General features: G+C 41.2%; 1 protein-coding gene across 7 annotated transcripts in view; it reads right to left on the bottom strand.

The window, feature by feature from the left end:
• The window catches only part of ZNF827 (zinc finger protein 827), a 178,567-nt gene that overhangs the window by 77,218 nt on the left and 78,196 nt on the right, over positions 1-23,153 (bottom strand). For all 7 annotated transcript variants that reach the window (XM_032246457.1, XM_032246458.1, XM_032246460.1 and 4 more), the window contains 2 exons: positions 11,175-11,414; positions 8,401-8,458 (listed from right to left, as the gene is read on the bottom strand). In XM_032246457.1, the coding sequence (XP_032102348.1) occupies positions 8,401-8,458; positions 11,175-11,414 (298 nt within the window). The remainder of the gene's footprint in view (positions 1-8,400; positions 8,459-11,174; positions 11,415-23,153) is intronic.

The raw sequence follows: 23,153 nt of genomic DNA, 5'->3' as shown, positions 1-23,153 counted from the left end.
ATCCACCGCTAAGTTGGCGGTGTGTATCCTTATACACCAACTCAGAGGTGGCTGTCTCTAGCTAGTAGGGCTACAAGTATGTTTTCTTCTTTATGTGCTCCTATATTATCTGGAAACAAGTTACTTTTAAAAGTTAAAAATAACTATTAAATTTTACTGTTTAGGATCCTTCACTTTCGAAAAGACTCGGTCTTTTAAAGAGAAAGCTCCGAGGGACAGTTGTAAAAGACACAGGCAGAAACAAGCGCATCTCATTTATGACCCTCAGTATCAGTCTGCTTCAGTTTCAGAAGTCTGAAAGCTGTGGAAGGATGAGGTTCTATGCAGTATTGTAAAAATAGAGAATTTCAGGAAAATATACGTATGGTTCATGTTTTGTATTTTCCTCTTTGAAAAGTATAAATGCCTCCTATTTCGGACTGTCTTAAAGGTGGGCCAGTATGTACCACCTAACACTGAGTTTTCAAGGAACAAGTTCCTGTTGCTGCTGCTCTGGCATTCATGCACTGTGGAGGCAGGAAACTTCTCGGGACACGGAGCACAATGCCAGGCCTTGTCGAGGGCTGCTGCAGTGCAGAGGCCAGACCGGGGGAGCCAGAGCCAACCGCAGACCAAGGAAGTGAACCCTGCACGTCCGGATGCTCGAAATGTCAGCTTGTGGAGAATCTCCCACAGGAATCTGACTTTATACACAAACAAAGACAATGAGCTTTCTGCTGAGGTGAGCTGAGAACGGATGAAGTTAGTCTTCTCTGCAGTGAGGCAAGACTCTGTCATGTGGAAGTTACAGATGTTACTAGTGAAACAATGTGGATGGCCTCCTGGCCCACCTCATCATGCAAGAGGGCTGCTTCACAGAGGTCAACCCTTGAAAGCCTGATATATTTCCAGTAACAACCATGAAGACACTCTTGAGAGAAAATTCCAGATAAGAACAGCACTTAAGCCACATGTACTTTTCGGTTATATCTTTCTTGCATAACCTGCCAAAGGTAGCCAGAGAGGAATAGGGAACAGTCTCTGGATGTCTACTGACAGACTTACCAATTCACATTTCATTCCTGACTATTAGGAGTTATAAAAACAAGATAATACTATTGAAGGTTAGTAGAAATAAAGATGAGAGTGTCCATGGAAAAGGAAAAGAAAGGCAAAGCCCTCTTCAGATACTGAAAAGGAGGTTTAAATTTGCCACTTAAGAGGAACACAACACTGAGCCATCCTGGAAGCATGTTGTTCAATATAACAATTCAGTATCCATGTCATAAATGGGAGGAAAAATGGTAGAGGGGAAAATGGTAGATATTTATCTATAGGACAATGGAGTACAGGAATAGGAAAAAGTACTGAGAAAGGGCTTGGTGAAATGGGAAGGAAAAACAGATCCAAATGGCAACAATGCACCAAGTAGTTTCAGGCTGTGTGTGTGTGTGTGTGTGTGTGTGTGTGTCTGTGTGTGTGTCTGTGTGTGTCTCCACTGTTTTCAAGGATCGGTTTTAATTTCTCTGAAAAACAGAAACTCAAAGATACTTTGCAAAGAATGTATTGCCAATGAAAAGACTCTCAAGTCAGCATGTGTGTCAGGGGAGCTGCAGATAGTGGTGTAGGCTGTGAACTGCACAAAAGCACCACATCTAGAGGGGCATGAGTAACATCACAGACATCAGATTTACTGGGACAATTTTCCAGTAGATGGCAGTGTACTAAGGGAGGAAGTCTTTTTAAAATGTACAATGGCACCATGTGGCCCCAAAACAGCCTTGAGTTCACCAAAAAGAAATGAATGTCCTACCTGAAAGGACTCCATGAAATTAGCAGCAATTTCCATTCTTTGGAAATGAATGCTTATTGCATTTAATTTTAAAGTCACAAAATGCAAAGGGTAAGACCCCTAAAACAGCCTTGAGTTCACCAAAGAGAAATGAATGTCCTACCTGAAAGGACTCCATGAAATTAGCAGCAATTTCCGTTCTTTGGAAATAGAATGCTCATTGCATTTAATTTTAAAGTCACAAAATGCAAAGGGTAAAGAGAATATATGGAGACCTCCTCAAATATCAATATCATTTGCTCTGTTTCTGGTTGCTTTTTCTTAATTGCTTCTGTCTAATTCAGTGTTCTCTGAAAGTAATATTTTACTTTTTAAGGTAATATAGCATTATTCTCTTATTCCTTCTGAAGAAATGAAAAGGGAAAATTGTGCGAATTGAGGCAGCACATCATGCTTTTACAAATTTGTGCAATTTCTATTACTGAATCATAAATATTTAAGGACACGCATCCAAACCATCACAAAGGAAAATTCTACATTAGACTATTCCAAGTGAATATGTCTTTTAGTAAGCACTATGTGCCATTATCTAAATCATAGAAAAATAGCCTGCATTTCAAATTCTGAAAATTGGGCAAATTAAATATTGGTCTGCACAGCATGATATGAGTCTATCTTTCTCTGATTTTCCACTTCTGCTTTTTGTCTAGTAATGGAGAAAAGAACAATTCAGGCGAACTCTTCTTTGCTTTTGGAAGAAAGCAAGCCAGGTGTGAGAAGTATTTCTTATAGGCCTGCAATCTTATACCCCCATGGACACTGAATTATTAATGGGAAAAAGAGAACAAATAACCAAGAGAGGGTTCCTGGCAGCCCTTGTTTGATGTTCATGGTGTTACACAACATTGAGCATGTCCAATTCACCTGCCAGGAGCTATCTGATTCTTACTCTAGGGTTCCATTTTCCTATTTCGATCTTATCCAGCATCTGGTGGGGTGATGCTCCATGTCAAAGGATATAGATCTTCTTTTTATTCCATTAAATTTTGAGATCTGATTATGATATCATGCCTCATGTATTTTCATCTACCAAATGATCATAATAGCCAGTTATCTGCTCCCTCCAGAACCTAGGCTTGTGCTGGGGAAGGAAATAGAAAAATCAGGATTTTATTAGTCTCAAATTTTCGGTCCTTCTGTTCTCATGGGTCTGGCCGGGACTATCTCCTCATCTCATTTGTCAGATAGAATGGCATTAAGGACACTCAGTCCACACAGTATCTTGAAGGAGACCCACAGCCTTCTTTACACTTGGATTGAATTTTCTAGACTCTGAGGTTAAACAGGAAAAAGGACTGCTGTTTTAGCATTTACAGTGAAGTTCCATCTAAAGGGCTGATTCAATGGGAAGTGCCCCGATGAGGACACAAACAAGGGTGGAGGGAAAAGGTCAAGGCATTGGTGAGCAGGACCACATGATTCAATCATTCCAGCTGCTAAGTAGATTGATTTTTCTGCCTGGCTACATGGTGTGGTTTGGTGGATTGTTTTCCTCCTTTACTTTTGGGAAGATTATCCTAATTTAAGCAGCTGAGTCTAAGTTCTTAGGTTAAAAAAAAAAAAAAAAAAAAAAAAAAAAGGAGCATTCTCAAACCAGTTCTTAAAATGATGTCTGGGATTTGCTTCAAAATAATCTACAGGGAGGGGGAAGTTGAGGGGGAAGATAGATAAAACATCATAAATCATTACTTGATAATTGTTTAAACTGGATGACAGATGCTTCTGTATATGTTTGAAATTTTCCATTATAAGAATTTTTAAAAATGTGGTAGAAAACCAGTAACCCAGAAACTTGATAGTTACTAGTGTGAACCTTTAGCTTCACTTAAACCCCTTAAAAAAATCACTAACAAAGAATGCTGTTTCCCATCATTTTCACACTCCTTATCTACCCATCATATAATAGAGGTATTAACAAGGAGTAGAGTTGCCACTGGACAGGTGTGAGGAGGGAGGATTTGATGATGAGGACAGTGCAGTCACCAGTGCTGATGGGATAAAGAATTAACAGCACACATCCGTGGACTTCGTATCAGCACGCGTATTGGAATGCCAAGCTATAGGCTGTTTCCTCTCGGGTTGCTACACTTTTCATTAGTTCTTGCAGTTGAAATGAGCGTCAAGATCAATAATGATAAACAATTGTGAGGGAAGCTGTGGGTTTATAAAAGGCAGGGATGGAGTCAGCTCCTTTCTTCCATTTTGTGTCTCTTTTCTCCACCACTGCCCTTGGATATCCAGACACTAGGATGAGGAGATGGCAGGGAGTGGAGGAGCATAGGCATTCACCAGCATGAGAAAGGCAAGGGAAGGCTTGATCTCAGTGAGGCCTGCATACCAGGCCTACCCTTTACAAATTAAACTAGCATAAATACACCTAGCTACTCTGAAAGAGCGAAAAATTCTGAATTTGATTCCAATCACAAACCATCCTTCTGAATAGTCAGTTTCTTCTAAGAAATCAAACACAGAGGATATGATTACTGAATAAACATTCCATTAAGTACTTAAAAATCTGAAGATACAGAAATTCAGAGGCTTGATGTAAATCTTTTTGAAATGTATCACAAATCACACCGTAAAGCATAATCCACACACTGATCTTGTACATGCAAAGTGACGGTTCCTTCTAAAACAGGAGTCAGAAAAGAAGAAAGAAAGTTGGCAGTTTTTTTTCTGTTCCTGATATCAGTTAACTCAGGTTAAAGAGAATTTCCTGGCATAAAAAAATTTGATTCTATTCCACCTAAAGTAATAAGGCAAGAGGTAAAAAACAGATCTATTTGTGGATAGGCTAATCGAGCAAGTTGCCTCTACTCAGAAAAAAAACCACACACACACCAAGGACTTTGTAGAACTATAAGCCAAGAATTCCTTAACACTGATTTCTATACACCATATCAAGCCGAGGGCTCACAGGAAGAACCTCTTCCTTTGCTTTGGGCAAAAGATCTAATTCGGATTTCCTCTTACTCATAATCTCCCAGCAAGAGGAGAATTTAAGGATTGCATCATTTTTGCCAAATGGCTAAAAATTTTTTTTTTCTCTTCTATCCTATAATTATGCTTCAGCTCCAGCCAAGGCAGTTTAGACTTGAGGCACATTAAAATCCTTGTATGGGGCCAATTTGAGGCCTCCTCTTACATCTTCCCAGAGAACACCTGAAAAGCATAAAATAATACGGTCTTGCAGCACATCTTTTTGTTGTAGAAATGTTACGTAAGCTTAAAGGGTCAGCAGAAACCTCCACCGATCATGCTATTGGGGTCCTGCCCAGATCCTCCTTCCGGCACTAGTGTACCCACCCCGGAGTTGCTATAAGTGTTGCCTAATAACTATAAGTGAGAACCACTGTCCCCACTGGAACCCAATCACACGGGAGGTTATACATGCCCTGCAGGGGATGACCTGAAGCTAGTGAACCTCCCTGGGGGATGGAGCTGAAGTTAGAAACCAGCTGAAACCACATCCTTGCTTTCAGCTCCTTCTCCTTCTCCTTTCCTCTTCTGCCCCCATCACCTCCCTGCAGGTTCCTCTGGGAGTATTTCCTCAATAAAGCACTTCCATGAGAATCTCCACTTCTAGGGGACTTAACCTATGACAAGAATCCTATGGCAGCAAATAAAAATGAACATTTATTATTTTTAGTCTGCTGTCTTTCAAGGACTGCTAACCTGGCCAATTTCATCAATGTTTAGATCCACAGACACAAGCAGATACACTAAATAGCCTTAAGATTAGATGTAGGAGGAGGCAGGATGGACTCTATGGGAGCTCACATCTCCTATTTAACATACAAAATAGCCTTTCCATCTCCCCAAAGCCATTTCCCAATACAATCTGCAGTCCATCTTCCTAGTCTCATTTTCTATCTGTGTACTTATATACAGACACAAGACTTAAGACTAAGAGTGGCAAGACATACCACTTTTCTGTTCTATTAGAACGAGGTTCCTTTCCCTAATCTATATAAACCTAACGTGAACCAATCACTGTGGCTCACCCTTGAAACCCCAGCACTTTGGAAGGCCGAGGCAGGCAGACTGCGTGAGCTCAGGAGTTTGAGACCTGCCTGAGCAACATGGCGAAACCCCATCTTTACAAAAAAATACAAAAATTAGCAGAGGATGGTGGCACACATGCCTGTAGTGTTAGCTACTCGGGAGGCCGAGGTGGGAGGATGGCTTGAGCCTGGAAAGCAGAGGCTGCAGTGAGCCAAAACAGGACTACTGCACTCCATCCTGGGAAACAGAGTGAGACTGTCTCAAAATAATAAAATAAAATAAAATAAATAAATAAACCCATTGTGAGGCAAGCTGGCTCTGTTTTAATTACTGTTTGAAATTTGATATTCCTAAACTCCAATCAATGGAATTTTTATTTTAAAACCTCAGGTTAAAGTTTAAACAGTACTGTCCACAGGCCTGATGATGCTCTGAGGTCAGCTAATAACACATCAAAAAGAAAAATATCATTTCCCTTTTGTCGCAATAATTAGAAACACAAAACCCAGCAACTGTTCCCAGCAGGAAGAATCTTTCTCTGTTTGCTCAGGAAAGCAAAGTTCCTTGATTTAAAGACTCCTTGGTAGCTACCGGCTAGTTCCCACTGTTCCTAGTTATTCATCCTAAAAACTCATATTGCTCTTGATCATCCTGTAAAGCTCATATCTTGGGCTAACTCAGAAACTAGAGGGAGGTTTGAAGGTGGAGAATGGTCCTTCAAAGGGGGAGAATGCATTTCCCCGAGCTCCTTTTCTGCGGTGTTGGGGTTTTCACCTGCTGGCTCTCGCCTACAATGTTTCAGGTTTGGGTGGACTTCAAGGTTCCATGGGAGCAGCAGCACTGGCCTGTCCTCCTCTTTTCACAGTGGCAGATGGATGGTGGGCAGTCCACACTGGCTGACCTCCTCAGACTGCCTTTGGCAAGTGGAAAACTCCCTTGCCCACAGAATGAATGATATAAATTTTCTCGCAATTTTTAAAAATATACTTTAAGTTCTGGCATACATGTGCAGAATGTGCAGGTTTGTTACATAGGTATACACGCACCATGGTGGTTTGCTGCATCCATCAACCCATCATCTACATCAGGTATTTCTCCTAATGCTATCCCTTCCCTAAGCCCTCACCCCTTGACAGGCCCCGGTGTGTGATATTCCCCTCCCTGTGTCCATGTGTTCTCATTTTTCAACTCCCACTTATGAGCGACAGCATGTGGTATTTGGTTTTCTGTTCTTGTGTTAGTTTGCTGAGAATGATGGTTTCCAGCTTCATCCATGTCCCTGCAAAGGACATGAACTCATCCTTTTTTATGGCTGCATAGTATTCCATGGTGTCTATGTGGCACATTTTCTTTTCCAGTCTAAGACTGATGGGTTGGTTCCAAGTCTTTGCTACTGTGAATAGCGCTGCAATAAACATACACGTGCATATGTCTTTATAATAGAATGATTTATAATCCTTTGGGTATAATATACCCAGCAATGGGATTGCTGGGTCAAATGGTATTTCTGGTTCTAGATCCTTGAGGAACTGCCACACTGTTTTCCACAATGATTGAATTAATGTACACTCCCACCAATAGTGTAAAATCATTCTTATTTCTCCACATCCTCTCCGGCATCTGTTGTTTCCTGACTTTTTAATGATCGCCATTCTAACTCGAATGAGATGGTATCTCATTGTGGTTTTGATTGGCATTTCTCTAATGACCAGTGATAGTAAGCTTTTTCTCATACGCTTGTTGGCCACATAAATGTCTTCTTTTGAGAAGTGTCTGTTCATATCCTTTGCTCACTTTTTGATGGGGTTGTTTTTTTCTTACAAATTTGTTTAAGTTCTTTGTAGATTCTGGATATTAGCCCTTTGTCAGATGGATAGATTGCAAAAATTTTCTCCCATTCTGTAGGTTGCCTGTTCACTCTGATGATAGCTTCTTTTGCTGTGGAGTAGCTCTTCAGTTTAATTAGATCCCATTTGTCAATACTGGCTTTTGTTGTCATTGCTTTTGGTGTTTTGGTCATGAAGTCTTTGCCCACGCCTATGTCCTGAATGGTAATGCCTAGGTTTTCTTTAAAATCCTTGCCTTCCAAATAATGCTGGGAGGCCAAAAAAAGAGTTGGGATATCCTTGGTGACAAATTATCAGCCTATAGTCACAGAGGCAATTAGGAGCAGGGTTGCAATAAGACAGAAGGAGGCCTTCATGAGATACAGACCCCGCCTCCAGTCCCAGTTGAGCCACCCAGCTCAACTCTCAGGCCAGGAGACTTCCACATAGAGGATGATAATCTACTTCCCAAAATTACTGTCAGGAATACAAAACAATAATGTATGGAAAATTCCCAGAAAAGTGCATCTATTAAATGTTTAGTAAGTATTAGTGGTCTTCCTCCTTTATTTCTGTATTGTTTCTATCATCTGAGAAATCCTGGTAGAAAATGGTGTAAAGGGTGTGACTCCTTTGAACCCGGTGGGAGAAAGCGGTTTGGGGACAACATTCAACATGTGTTACAGGCTGGTGGCCCACACTGGGTGCTCTGGAGGAACCCCACACAAAGTGGCCTACCTGGTGGTCGTCCGGATGGTATTTTCTTTTGTATGATTGTGCTCTTTGCTCACTTTTTCTGTAAGGAGAAAGAATGAAACATACACCTCTTAGGTTGTTCTCACTCAACTTGCATCTCTTAGCCTTAAACAGAAAATGCTCAACATCTCTCTTTTTCTTTGTGGTTTTCTTTTGATTTTTTAAACATCCAGATCCTCCCCAACTTACTGGAAAAGACAATCATTGAAAGCATGTCAATAGTATCCGTAAAAATATTTTATTAAAAACCAATCAGGATGGGTGTTGTGGTTCACGCCGGTAATCCCAGCACTTTAGGAGGCCGAGGCAGGTGAATCACTTGAGGTCAGGAGTTCGAGACCAGCCTGGCCAACATGGTGAAACCCCATCTCTACTAAAAATACAAAAATTAGTCGGGTGTGATGGTGCATGCCCGCAGTCCCAGCTACTCAGGAGGTTGAGGCAGGAGAATTGCTTGAACCCAGGAGATGGAAGTTCCAGTGAGCCAAGATTTTGCCATTGCACTCCAGCCTGGGCAACAGAGTAAAACTCCATCTCAAAAAAAAAGAAAAACCAATAAAAGAGAAACAGTTAATAACAAATATCAAGCGTGTGGTCTGATCTGAATGAGGCCTTAGTAAGTACATACACACAGACACACACAGACACACAGACACACACACACACACACACACACACACACACACACACACACACAGAGTTATGGGCAGAGACAGTTATTTCCACTGTATCTTTCCCCAGCTGAAAATTTCTGCTTTCCTCTGATTCAGCATGAAAACTGCAGTTGTTGCAACTGTTCCGCCTCTGACTTTGATGACAACCTTTAAGCATTCTGCATTGTGAGGCCCCTTTGTGAGAGGGGATATAAAAACAGCCTAAGACCTCTTGGTGCTGAAGTCATTCAGCGTTTATTCTGATAAATGTCATAAGGGACACAAAAATATCATTTAGACAAGAAGAGGTAGACCCTCCCTTACTGTGGCTTGAGGTCTATATCTATCAGCTGCCAGAAATTATTTAATGAGCTTTCAAGAACACAAAAGTTGAACTCTGGCCTTCCCAATCCAGTTCAAATGTGAGGATCCTACCCTGACGGTCACAACTGTCAATGGCTTCTTTTAATATCCAGAAAAAACCTGGCCAACTCTGTAAAAGTTTCAGACTTAACTTGCGATCTTTTCATAGCAGGGCAAGTGAAAAACTCTTAATCTTGTGGATTTTTGGAAAAATTTAAACAAAGATTTGCAACACCTGTCTCGCACTCTGTACTACTAGTCTGAAGCTACTGCGTGCGTGTGTGCACGGACAATTCCTTTCTGTCCACTTAACAATGACAACGAGCGGGAATTTGGATTCACAGCCAGTACTCTTTCAGAGAGCAGGAAATCGGGGCTCAATGACTTGTCTGAGGTCACCCAGGCAGTGACAGTGCCAGGGTGAAAACGCTCAGACACAAAGTTTTTAGCTGATAGGAGACTGCGACAGCATATGCTTTAGAGACAGATTTTCTGAAAAGAACCACGCAGGTCTCACTTTTGCAAATTTTAACCCCTCAATCATTATTAAAGTTATATTGTTTTAAAATAGGCTTCATCCTTCAAAAAAGAAAAACTAGCATGTTTTGGAGCTTGCAAAGATCTGTGGGTCCTATTAAGTTTACAGAATTGGTGATTTCAGCTACTGCAGAGATCTGCACAAACACAGTCCTTGTTTGAGGACCTGGAGGCCACTGTTTTCAGCACCATCTGATTATTACACAGCTATGGGCTATGTTGCCAGGTCAATGAGAAGGTGAACTATTATGGTGACAGACAGATTTTAGCTTTTTTTCCCCTCTTTCCTGGTATCTTCCTTACGAGAGAATTTATGGATGCTTTATATTTGGTATCCATAAGAAAACAGAGTTTGTCGAACATTAGTAACAGACTTTCTTGATTCATAAACCTTAATATTTAGGCCAGTGCTTGGCTTTGGACAAGGTATTTGCATGTATTTCTATCTGCATCTTATATATGTATATACCATCAACCTCAAGCACGTGGAAAAAATAGAAGCATATTAAATTTGTTAGGGACAAGTGGTGTGTGGCTTGAAAGAGATGACAAAAGGAACAACTTGGGTACTGCAATCTTTATTTCATCTCGACACTTCACTGAGCTGGTAATTACTGCACTTTTCAATTGTAAGTATGTGCAGTACGAAAAGCTGGCTTACAAAAACTGTCCTTCTAAGGCTATGGCTGGAAATAGTTCTCATACTTTCATCTTTTGCTTTTTCCTCCTTTGTTTTGCTTCTGTTTTGGCAAGATACAATAAAACCTCATTAATTCAGACCACACTAATTTGGAAGTCATAATAATTCAGTCACTGTTGGAATACATTGAAATTTATCTTTCACACATTAAAAAAAAAAAAAAAACAAACAAAAACAAAACGCTGCTAATCAGATCAACTCCCTCAACAAAATTAGAGGTGAGGTGTTTAGCCCAGTCAACAGGAATCATTTGCGCAGAATTGAAAAGAGTTTTAATTTCGAGTGATTCTTAACTATTTATTAGGGAAAGTTTGGCAGGAATTCTGCTTGGCAACACTTTATTAACTGTTAGTTTGGGTGGCACATACGTGTGTTAAAGCAATAAAGTTGATTTCTGTCTAAAAAATTCAGTAATTCAGGTTGTTTGTTAAAAAAAAACTGTGTTAGAAGGGTTTTCCTTCAATGATTTCCAATTATTGACATTTTTCTGTACATAAACATACCTGACAGTTGAAAGAGGAGCTCGGAAGCCATCTTCACAGAGATATCCTGACTGAAGAGGTTTCTCTCTGGGGGTACTCTGCCCTCTGGCATCTTCTGTAAGGGTTCGGTTTTCTCTCGCCCGATTAAAGTGCTGTAGCCAACATTCCGGTTGGGTGATATTGCGACGTGGGAGTCCTGGATGTCCACCTCCATGGGTTCCTCTTTAATCTTCACCATCTGTGTTTCCTTGTAGCTTTCCGCTGCAAGTAGGTGAATGAAGAGAAACAAAAACACCACCATTTCTTAATTCCAAGCCAGATCCAGTTTCTAATCACAGAGAAAAACCATGAAAATTGTGTCAGGGAAGAGAAGAGCACGTTTGCACGGCACATCAGATCATAGTTTGAAAACTGAATCTGATAACTGAAACAGTAGGAGACTTCAGTTTTTGTTTTAGCCCAGATTCAGGGGCTTGTTCAAGGTCACACAGATGGCAGCAGGGCCAGGCCTTGGCCTGCAAGCTGGAGCCTAGGTTTCTGGACCAAGGTCTCTTACCACTCACATGTGCCCTTCCTTTCTACCAAGTTGTTTCCAGAACTCAGAGAGGACATGGTAAATGTCTGTTCTTGCTCTGTAACTTACTCAATTCAGCAAATCAAATAAGAACAAACATCTGAATATTACGGTTTTCTCCCTTTTTTTGAGATGTAGTTTTACTCTTGTTGCCCAGGCTAGAGTGCAGTGGCATGATGTGGACTCACTGCAATCTCCGCCTTCTGGGTTCGAGAGATTCTTCTGCCTCAGCCTCCCAAGTAGCTGGGACTACAGGCACTGACACAACACCCGGCTAATTTTTGTATTTTTAGTAGATGGGGTTTTGCCATGTTAAACCAGGCTGGTCTTGAACTCCTGACCTCAGGCGATATACCGGCCTTAGCCTCTCAAAGTGCTGGGATTACAGCCATGAGCCACCGTGCCTGGCCTCTCCCTCTATTTTTAAAGCTCTGACCAATTGCTTTTCTCTCTTCTAGGAAGAGAGAAATACATTAATTATTAAAATAATTAAAATACATTAAAATACATACATTAATCAAGGATAGATACAGTCAATTCAACAGAGACATTTGCATCTTGCTGGAGGTGTAGGGAAGACCACACAGGAAGTTAACTGCAGCCCAAGGAGGAACACCCAGAAAAACAGACATCTTACAAGTTATAATAACGGTATAATTTACTGTTTGTCATTTAGGTGTGACTATTAGATGTTGGGTCTTTAGTCTGAAACACATATGCTTTGTAAGGGTGGAGTGTCTACGTCCATGTATTGCTCAGAGTTAATGATAGAACATCTTTGAAACAAGGTGGGACAATTAGCCCAGAAAATAAATTGCATCACTTTAAAATAAGGCCACATTTTCAAATTAACAATAATAATGATTAGTAACTAGTGTGTACTCAGCACTCTGGAAAACAAAAAATAAAGAGGATTTGGAGAGTTGAACAGATAGATGATGGACAGACAGAGTAGTGGGTTGAATGGTGGTCTCCTAAAAGAAACATTTAAATCCTAACCACAGAAACTTGTGAATGTGAATGTGACCTTATTTGTGAAAAAAAAAAGGTCTTTGCAGATGTGATTAAGTCAACACTCTCAAGATGAAATCATCCTGGATCATCTAGGTGGGTCCCAAATCCAGTGACAAGTATCCTAATAAGACACAGAAGAGGACGAGACAGAGCAACAGTGGAAAAGGCCACGTGAAAACAGAGACAGAGGCTGGAGTCATGCAGCCACAAACCAAGGAGTCCCTGGAGCCACCAGAAACTGTAAGAGGAACAGAAGCATTTTACCCTAGAGCCTTGGGAAGGAGCACAGCCAGAGTAACATTTTGATTTCAGACTTCTGGAAGTCAGAACCATGAGAGAATAAATATCTGTTGTTTTAAGCTTCCAACTTTGTGGCAGCTTGTTACAGCAGATGTAGGAAACTTTAGATAGATAGATAGATAGATAGATAGATGATAGATAGATAGATAGATGATAGATAGATAGATAGATAGATAGATGATAGATAGGCAGGCAGGCGAACAGATACACAGACATGCAGACAGAACAAACAGTAAGAATCAGTGTAAAGGAAGTGCTGATCTGTGGGACAGTCAGGAGATGTCATCAAGGAAACCTCATTGCTAGAAGTTGGGAGGTCCAAGAAACTATGCTTTCCTTGGAAAGCATGACATGGGTGAACATCCAATACATAGTTTATTGACCAGTAGTTAAAAAAAAAAGAAGAGCATTTTAACCTAAATGATCAAAATTAATACAGTGCTATCAATAAGATCTTCTGTAAGAAGAGTGCTAATTGCTCTTTTTTCTTCCTGACACATTACACATGCTTCTCAGGGAAAACTGTTTGTTTTTTGTCAACAACTAAACTGCAGGCAAGGGTGGTATTTACTTTAGATCCCTTCCTGTTTTCCCTACTCCTGCCAAGCTGTTTTTTCTCTGCATGTCTGTGAAGCAGCTCATAAAAATCGAGTTCACTAATTCAGTCAGTCATGATAAAAAATATTTAAAAAGAAAGAAAGAGGAGAAGAAAGCTGTCCAAGATACATGCTTAGCTTCTCTGCCTTTACTTCCAGTCCATCTGATTCTTCACGGAGGACTGATCTTCCTCCCTCAAGCACCTTAGGGGATCTGGTGACCTCACAGCCATCCTGACCTCCAGCCAGATCACCCACCCTCATGGGCAGTCACAACACGGCTTCCCTCGTCATGCTCCCCCAAAGTACCTAATATTTGGAAAATAAACAGTGGGGTCAGTGTCATAGGTACATAACGATGCCAACGAACCTTGCACCGGGAAGTCACTCTAAGGCCTGGGGACAAACACAAAAGAATACTAGGACAAATACAAAGGGATTCACTTCGTTTAAAAAAATCTTGACACTATAAAAAGCAAAGCCAGAGAGAAGCTCTGTTATTTATCTTCTCTTCACACCTCACACCACCCTGACTCATTTCCCTAGCTTTGACCATGGAATAAAAAAAATCACCTGGCTATTTGCACCACTAAATTTAATGAAATTAGTTTTTAAAAGCTTCCTGGGATTACATAAAAAAAAAAGTGTGATTTACATGAAGTGCTTTCTGCTCTTTCTTATGACAACCCTTGCCCTTTCAAGAATGCACAAAAACACTGATTACTGATAAAAAGCCTTTGGCCTGCTTAATCTACTTGACAGATTCCAGACTCACAGAGAGGAGTTTTCAGACTAACATCTCAACGGGCAAGTGAAACAATGGACAAATAATACAGCAGATACCACACTCCCTTCTCTTCCATGCAATAGCATTATTGCCAAGTGTTTTCTTGCCTTTTCTTTTCAAGCAGGATTTCTCAGCCTTGGTACTACTGACATTTGGGGCTGGATAATCTTTGTAGAAGGGGACTAAATTGCACATTGTAGGGCGTTTAGCAACATCCTTGGTCTCTCCACCCACTAGATATCAGTAGCACTATCTAGTTTTTCTGTTTGTTTGTTTGTTGTTGTTTTTTAAGAGATGGAGGTCTCACTACGTTGCCCAGGCTGGAGTGCAGTGGCTATTCACAGGTGTGGTCATAGTACACTGCAGCTTCAAATTCCTGGCCTCAGGCAACTGTCCTGCCTCAGCCTCCTGAGAAGCTGGGACTACCTGCACAGGCCACCACACTGGGCTCCATCCTCTAGTTTTAACAACCGAACATGACTGCAGATGTTGCCAAATTTTCTTGGGGGCTGGGGAGTGGCTAAATCGCCCTGGTCGAAAACCACAGCTCTGTTTTTTGCCACACTCTAGTTTTTGCTCCAAAAAAAGTTCAAACACAAGACAAAGAAGAAAGAAAAAGCTCCTTTCATTTCTAGCCTAGGCCTGGTATCAATCACCATCTCAGCCAGGTTCCTGGACAGGTTGACCTGGGAACACGGGTTTCTGTTACTTACCTCACTTGGTCCCAGGGTCAGCTCTCTTCTTTTTGCCTGGGGTGTTCTAACATAACAGTGGTTGAATTAATCATTTCTACTCACTCTTAGCTTTGTCTCTCATATCCAGGGACATGTCTACACATCTAGGATTTTACTCTTTCCTGTACACATGCAATGTGAATCCTTTCAGAGTCTCTTCCCAAATTAATAGGACAAATGGTCATTTTATCCCAAATGGTCTATATACTGTTGCTGCTGGTGTGGTGGTGTGCCTGTAGTCTCAGCCACTCAGGAGGCTGAGGTGGGAGGATCTATTGAACCAGGGAGTTCAAGGCTGCAATGAGCTATGATTGTGCTACTGCACTCCAGCCTGGGTAACAGAGGGAGACTCTGTCTCAAAAAAAAAAAAATCCCACAAAAACAAAAAACTCATAAGATATTTCAAAGGTTGAATAGGAAGGACCTGGCAGCTGACTGGAGTCTGAATTAAGAATGAAAAGACAGGCTGGCTCTGTGTACTTCGGGAGGCTGAGGTGTATGAATTGCTTGAACCCAGGAGTTCGAGACCAGCCCGGGCAACATGGCAAAACCCTGTCTCATAAAAAAGTACAAAATTAGCTCGATGTGGTGGCACACGCCTGTAGTCCCAGCTACTTGGGAGGATAAGATGGGGGGATCGTTTGAGCCTGGGAGGTCGAGGCTGCAGTGAGTCCTGATTGTACCACTACACTCCAGCCTGGGCAACAGAGCAAGACCCTATCTCAATTTTAAAAAAAAGCATGAAGAAACAAATGTGAGAGAAATTATGTATGAAACTTGTACAGGAATTGGATGAGTGGGCAGGTAGGATGAAAACAAAGTCCTGTGAATTGTAAGCTGCTACGGTTTGCAAGATAATATCAATAGGAATAACGAAAGCAGAAAAGTTGGGCCAAGGAGAAATCCAGGAGAAGAAGTTCTGTGTTGCCTAAGTATTTGTTTCCCACAGGAAGTGGAGGTTGTGATGGCTTATAGGCGGAAGGGAAGGGCATTTGTGACACAGAGATGGGAAGTCATCTGATTTCCTGGGACTGAGTGAGGTCTGCAAAAGACAGCGAGCAGAGGGCAGTGGATGGGGTGGAACTGTTATTACCTAACTTTAAAGAGAAGGAGGAAGAAAATAGCAAGGAAAAGAGATGGAGAGGGAATAGTCCCACTTCTCCCATGGAAGCCGGGAGAGAAGCAAGAGGCTCCACAGGTGCTACATCAGCTTCCTGCTCTCTGCCTTCTTGCCCTTCAATTCCTGCATCTGCTAAACGATTCCTTCTCTGTCCCACAGAAATCCTCAGCCCCACCCTCCCTGCCTCATCCCTGAGCACTCCTCCATGTGACTTTATGCTCCTGTAATAGTGAAATATTCCAGTTGCTTGAACAGGCCACGCTTCCCCTTGCCTAATCTTTTTTATGTGCCCTCTCCTTCCAAAATATCCTAATAAAACCCTATTCAGATGTCCCCTTTGTGGGCAGCCATCCTGTATCTTCCTCGGGTGGCACTCTCTCCCTCATCTTTTCTATATCTAGATTGTTCGTACCTTGCAAATATTGTGATGTCTTACACAACAATTATTTTGTACAGATTCATTTCCCCTCTGGACTGAGCTCTCAGGGGAGTGCTTGGTTCTTGTTCATCTTTCATCCCCAAGACAGCACAGGGCATGGCGCATTGAGCAAGTTTAATGCTATGTTTACCATACTATCACCTGAGGTGTGGCACGCAGTGGTGTGTAATGTTATCCTGCCATTCCGGGGCCTTCAGATTACATGCTACAGATTACAACAAAATATGAAAGGGTGGGAAATTGGAAATGGCACTGAAATAAACAATATCAGTTGGTCATTCCGTCTAGACGGCATGCTATCATGATTTGGAACTAGTATTGTAGAACAGGAAGCTTAAAAGAGCAACTGGAAGCACTGCCAACTATGCTAACACTGACACCATTCCCCTTCTAGAGCGACAGGCTTTTCAATGTATAAATTAAAAAGCTTTCATCTCCAACTTACCAGGCTCAAAGATACCAAGGTCTTGGTCGGGCAAATACCCTCCACATATGAAATTTGATTCCTACTGGTCTTGGGTTTGATCATTACTCAAAACTTTGTGAAAAAGAATGCAGACAAAAAGGACAAATCAAGTGAAACAAATGATCAGGACCCAGAAATGAGATCCCATGGTAACATCTTTATCTGGGGCCTGGCACCTGCTGGCATCTGATAAAGGCAAGATGCCTGCTCCGTTTGCCTTCTCCTTTTGCCTTTCCAAACCCACAGTGGAATGAAGAGTTGGGCTGGGTTGTCTTGGTTGCTCAGAGAATGGTTAAGCCCCAGTGCTGCTGGAGTGGAGGCCAAGGATGGAGGCAGAAAAGGAAATGTTTATTCCACAGAAGTCTGAAACTACATATTTGGCTTTTCCTTTTTAGAGAGAGCAGTGTGGAAGTGAAGCAGCCTCAGGCCCTGAAGCCATTCCTTCACCCTGCGCAGGAGCTGGGTACCCAGTGCAATGGAGATACCTTGTATCTCCAACCTTGTTATGAGAATTAAGAACCCAGTGCTTAGATGCCGAACGTTATTCTTCCTTTTGGCTTTTCTTACCCTACACTGTGTCTCCCTCTGTATCACAGAACAGATGCAGAAGTCTATTGAGACAAGTTTTATGTTCTATAAAGGATTGCCTTATTATATGCTTCTTCTCCATGGAAAGTTACATATTAAATTTCATATTTCTCTACTATGTGGCCCTTAGTGGGAAAAAGCTCCCCATTCCTGCTCTGAGGAGTGAATTCCAGTACTGGGGCTTGCCCATGGGTGCTGCCACACCCCAGAGAGAGGCAATGCAAGCCCTGCTCCCATGCCTGCTCTCCCTCCTGGACGCACTGGCCATCTGTTCCTGGGGAAAAAGAGAGGACACTCTCTCCATAAAATAAAACAGTAGTGGGGCACATTTTCTTGTAGTTCTCAATATACAAGAAACTTCAAGGTGGGTAGCTTTTAACAGAAAATCCATACATGACTTCCAGTACACACACACACACACACACACACACACACACACACACACTTCACTCAGAATAGTACAGGAAAAATTGGAAAAACTGAGCAAACCATGAGACCAAGCAAATGTTTATGATGAAGATGATAAAAAAAACTGTGTCAAATTAAGTATTTAATTAATTCATTCATTAATTGAATTAAATACTCTTAAATAATCTTTTCTGGGTGGTGGCACCAATCTTTACAGTAGCCTAAACATTAGATAATTTTTGTTAAAATGATAAAACTAAGTTTTTCTGTATGCCTTGTCTTTCTTTCACACGCACACACACACACACACACACACACACACACACACACGCACAATTTTATTCCTAAAACAATTTCAAAGGTATATTATCAGAATTGACTTCTTGAATTTGATCATCAAAATGATAAAGTAACCAACATTTTCCCTCTGTATCAGTATAATACCTGGAAATTTAGTAAGGAAAATTAATAAATGAATAATTAGCTATGTACATTAGAATTCATAATTAAGTACACAGAGGTGAGCAGGAGATCAACTTAAGAGTCAGTTTTAGAAAAAAATCCCTAGAAGCACCAGATATTCTATTTTACTAATTGTTTTGAATTTGCAAAGAACAAGTATGCCTTAAAAATGCTGAGCTCCAACTTTACAGGTAAAAAAGAATTAGTGAGAGTTGGAATTTCTTTCTAAGGTACATGAAACATATCATTTTCTACAAGATCAAAGCACTTGTTGCTTTACTTCTTTGTAGATTTTAAAATCAGTCTCGTGTCTTCTATACCAGTTATCAGTGCAACAGGTCCTTGACTGAGATAACTTAGTTGGATATCTGCAAATGTTTTCAGACTGGCCATAGCACTAAGCCCACACCTGCAGTATAAGTTTTCAACTTGACTCTGGTGACCAGATATCAGAATATGTCCATCAAACATAACAAATTCTGCATTCGATTTCACTTTTGTCCAAATCCAAATCCAAATTAAAATCTTTCGGTCACTGGGGACTCAGGGAGATTAGCTTTGCCAGCCCAGCAGATGATGTGGGGTGGCTCAGTCATTATCTGTTGAACTTTGAGTGTCCTGGTGTTAAATGTAAAACCTCTCCCGATCATCTTGTTTTCTTTTCATTTAATGATTTCACTAGAAATTAGCTAAAGAAGTGAATTTGAACTGTATATATGCCATTTGGTAACATTCCAAATGATCTCATTTTAAAAAAATTAACCTATTTTTCATCTAATGTCCAGAATATACTTTTCTTGTCTCATGTTAAAAAGCCAGAAAAAGAAAAAAGCGGAAAGGGTCAATTAAAGTATCTGATCTAACCTTAAAGCTATTTAACATGATTATCCTTTGCCATTTCATAAATCTAAGCCCTGTCCATCCTTATCTGTTGTGATTAATAGGCCTTTATATATCCTTCCATGAACCAGAGTGCTGGTGTGTGTGCATGTGTGAGTGTGTAAGTGTGTGTGTGTGTGTGTGTGTGTGCGCGCGCGTGCATGCATGTGGCTTCTAAACAGGATTCCTGGCAATGGTTCATGCCTATAATCCCAGCACTTTAAGAGGCTGGGGCAGGAGGATCACTTTTAATAAAGATGATTTTCAAAATGAGATGATACATCAAAATCAGTCTAGAAATCCCCTCTAAAACATAAAAATCTCTAAAATATATAAATTCTGGCCATGCACAGTAGCTCACACCTAAAATCCCAGTACTTTTGGAGGCCAAGGCGGGAGGACTGCTTGAGGCCAGAAGTTCAAGAACAGCCTCAGTAACACAGCAGAATCAGTCTCTACAAAAGATAAAAATCAAAAAATTAGTTGTGCATGGTGGCACATGCCTGGAGTCCCAGCTACTTGGGAGGCTGAGAAGGAAGGATAGCTTGAAGCCAGAAGTTTGCGGCTGCAGTGAGCTATAATCATGCCACTATACTCCAGCCTGAGGGACAGAGAGAGACCCTGTCTCAAAAAAAAAAAAAAGGAGAGAGATAAAAATGATGAAAAATAAACAATTCCTGAAAGATTCAGTAGTATCCCTGCTGCCATAAAAAACTTACCAAAAAGCAAAGGCTGTCTCTGTCAACTGATGGGTTGGCCATTGCTTTATGCACAAAGAGTAGGAGGACAGAGGGATTCCTTAATGCCCAAGGAGGGAAAGGAGAAAAATAAATTTTATTTTAATAAGTGAGAGCTTGTCAATTTTTCAAGTATCAAAGGGCTTCAGTATATGCAGGCAAGTTTCACATGCTTTTCTTATGTGGTGTTACATATTACTAATATGTACTAGTATATAAATACTAACATATACTAGTAATATTAATCTACTAATATTGCTATTATAAATGATAATGAATGTGTAGCAAGGATATTTCTGCTGAGAAGCTGTGACTACTTCGCTCCTGCTGATCAATGTTCCCAGCAAGCAGGGAAGGGCTGGTAAACATGCAGAGAGTGGAGCATCAGATAATAACAGAGACCAGAACGCAGGCAATACCAGGAATAAGATATCGTAGCAATAGATGGGGTGGGAAGGGAATGTAGGCTCCAGGCAGGTGAAGGCCTTATTTACTTTTGTATCCTTCGTGCCCAAATAGGGCTTGAAAAACAGCAGCAGCTCAATAAAGACCTGCCGAATGAATGAATAAGTGAAATAAAACAAAAAGGAAGGAGGCCACTAAGAAGAAATGGAAAGACAGGATGAGAAATACAGGGTTCATTTAAATCCCAAGAAATCTTCACAACAGCCAATAATAAGTGAGTCTGTGTTTTTGATAGGACACTGTCCCTAGTCCCATGCCTGTGGGAGTCGCTGGACTGTGGGGTGGGGGCTCCTGCTGGTGGGTGGTGTTCCCTCTGAGCTCTCACTTCCCCATAGCTTCTGGAGATACAGAGTGCATGGATATTACCTTAACGTATTTTGGCTGTGTTTCAACCTTCTTTTCCAAATGCTTGTTAAATCAAAGCTACTTACAAGTAGTGTAAGCAACTCATTTTAATTTCCCTTCCTCTCTCTGGTTGCCGTGTCCTCTCTAGTGCAGGTGATGAAGAGCCAGTCAACCAGACAGTAGAGGGAAGAGAAGGTAACCCTTACGCTGGTTACCGAGGCCCTAATCACTGAACACTCACAGTTACACACAGGATACTCCAGCCCTGGGTGTCTCCGGGAGAGCTGAGTGTCGGGTAGGAAGAGCTTTCTAGTATGAACAACGTTTTAGAAGAAAATATTTTAAACTGTATGATAGGATAAACAGGGTCCAAAATGTAGTGAGGGCTGGCAGAAGTATTTGAAAGGGTTTGTCTTGATTAAATGCGTAATTCTGTCCTGATTAAACTATCTTCCTAGTCCCCAGCTTTCTTCTTTTGTCTTCACAGCTCTTCGGAAAAAAAGTTCTAAAAAAAAGTATCACTTAACTACTTCCCAATATGTTGGCTAAACAAACATGGCTGATTTCCAAGGGGAGGTTCTTACTAATATTTGAATGTGCAGAAGCAAGAGATCCCACTCACGTAATCAAGTCCACATTCAGTGCAATTTCACCTCTTGTTCTCATTAATCCTTGGTTCTGCTGAGGGCCTCTTTCCCTCTTGAGTTGAGGGATTATTGGTGTACCTTTGGCAGCATGCATGTGGATCACAGGAAGCTCTGTAAGGTTGTCCCCATAAATGCCCTCTACCTCAAAATAGCAGGAAGAATCTCTGGTAGCAAAAACAGAGGAAGTGTATGCACATGTTTAGGGCACAGGTAGGTTTATGCGGAAAAAGATGGTAGTAGTCGGAAGTAAAGAACAAGTTCATAATTTATTCTTTAAACAGTGACCTTTGCCATCTGATTTTGTACCTAAGAGAAAATGTGATGGGTCATGCATAAATTCTATCACCTCCCCTCTCCAGCTGTGGAGGTAAGTGATACAAGCATATGGCAAGCCACAGGAAACCAGGAAATGTGCTTGAATCCAGCTGCTATCCCGTAGTTAGAAAAAAGGAAGTAAATTAACTCACAGCACAAACTCAGGATGACTTAAAATGGGAAAAATACACACATGGGTGGAGTAAAGAGAAGAATTATTAGAAGGGAGGGCAAAGATCCCTTCAGAAAGAATACCACAGGTCCTTACAACTTGCTAGTGAGAAAACACTTTTAAATCATTTGACTTTCTGTAAGAATCATAAAAGCCATAAGAGAAAAAGAATTCCCTTTGTGAAAGTTTCCATTATTGGGCTAATATGAACACTCCCCTGCCCAATGGAAAGGGTCCCATCCCTCCCAGACTTTGTGCATCTTCCAGTGCGGTGTGCACGTGAGCTGAGTAGCCCCTGCCCCACCATGCAGTAGAGCCCCTGCCCAGCGGATGACCCGGCCACTTGGCAGCAGACAGGCTACTTAGCAATGAGGATTCCCTTCTCCAGGGGTAGGTCCATGAGACCAGCATGTACCCAGATGGGCACTGTATCCATGGGGTTTAATTATGCATGTGAATATTCCCCTTTTTTGACATGAATAAGTTAAAGGTGAAAGGTTAATATGGTGATGAGAAGAAAAACCACTGTGTAATGAGAATGCTTTCGATAGCTCTTTGAGGAAAATAACAATTATGCTCTCCCCTCACAAGACTACAACTGTATTAACATATAGCCAAAAGGGCTGCTGGGAGGAACCCCAAAACCTAGAATGGTGCAAAGTACACAGCTTCTATCCATCAGGGAAACTTGTCCATTGAGTGAAAAACTGAGCAGATTGTTTGACTGGTTACTCAAATATTTGCAAGCACACTGTGACTGGATCTCTCTGAAAATAAAGCTTCTTCTCAGAGTTGTCATCATCAAATCGTTATTTAGTAGCGGCCTCTCCGTTTGTGCCCCAGTATGTGTTACAGATAAGGTAACATCTGTAGTCATTTATACCAGAAACAGAAAGTGATGCAGGAAGCCAAGAGGAAGGTCTAGATGTCATTCTTAATTCTTTTGCTCCAT

This window comes from Sapajus apella, unplaced genomic scaffold (assembly GCF_009761245.1).
Source record: "Sapajus apella isolate SASKATOON/1434 unplaced genomic scaffold, GSC_monkey_1.0 scaffold61, whole genome shotgun sequence".
Classification (NCBI taxonomy): domain Eukaryota; kingdom Metazoa; phylum Chordata; class Mammalia; order Primates; family Cebidae; genus Sapajus; species Sapajus apella.
This window is presented reverse-complemented; position numbering and strand designations above follow the sequence as displayed.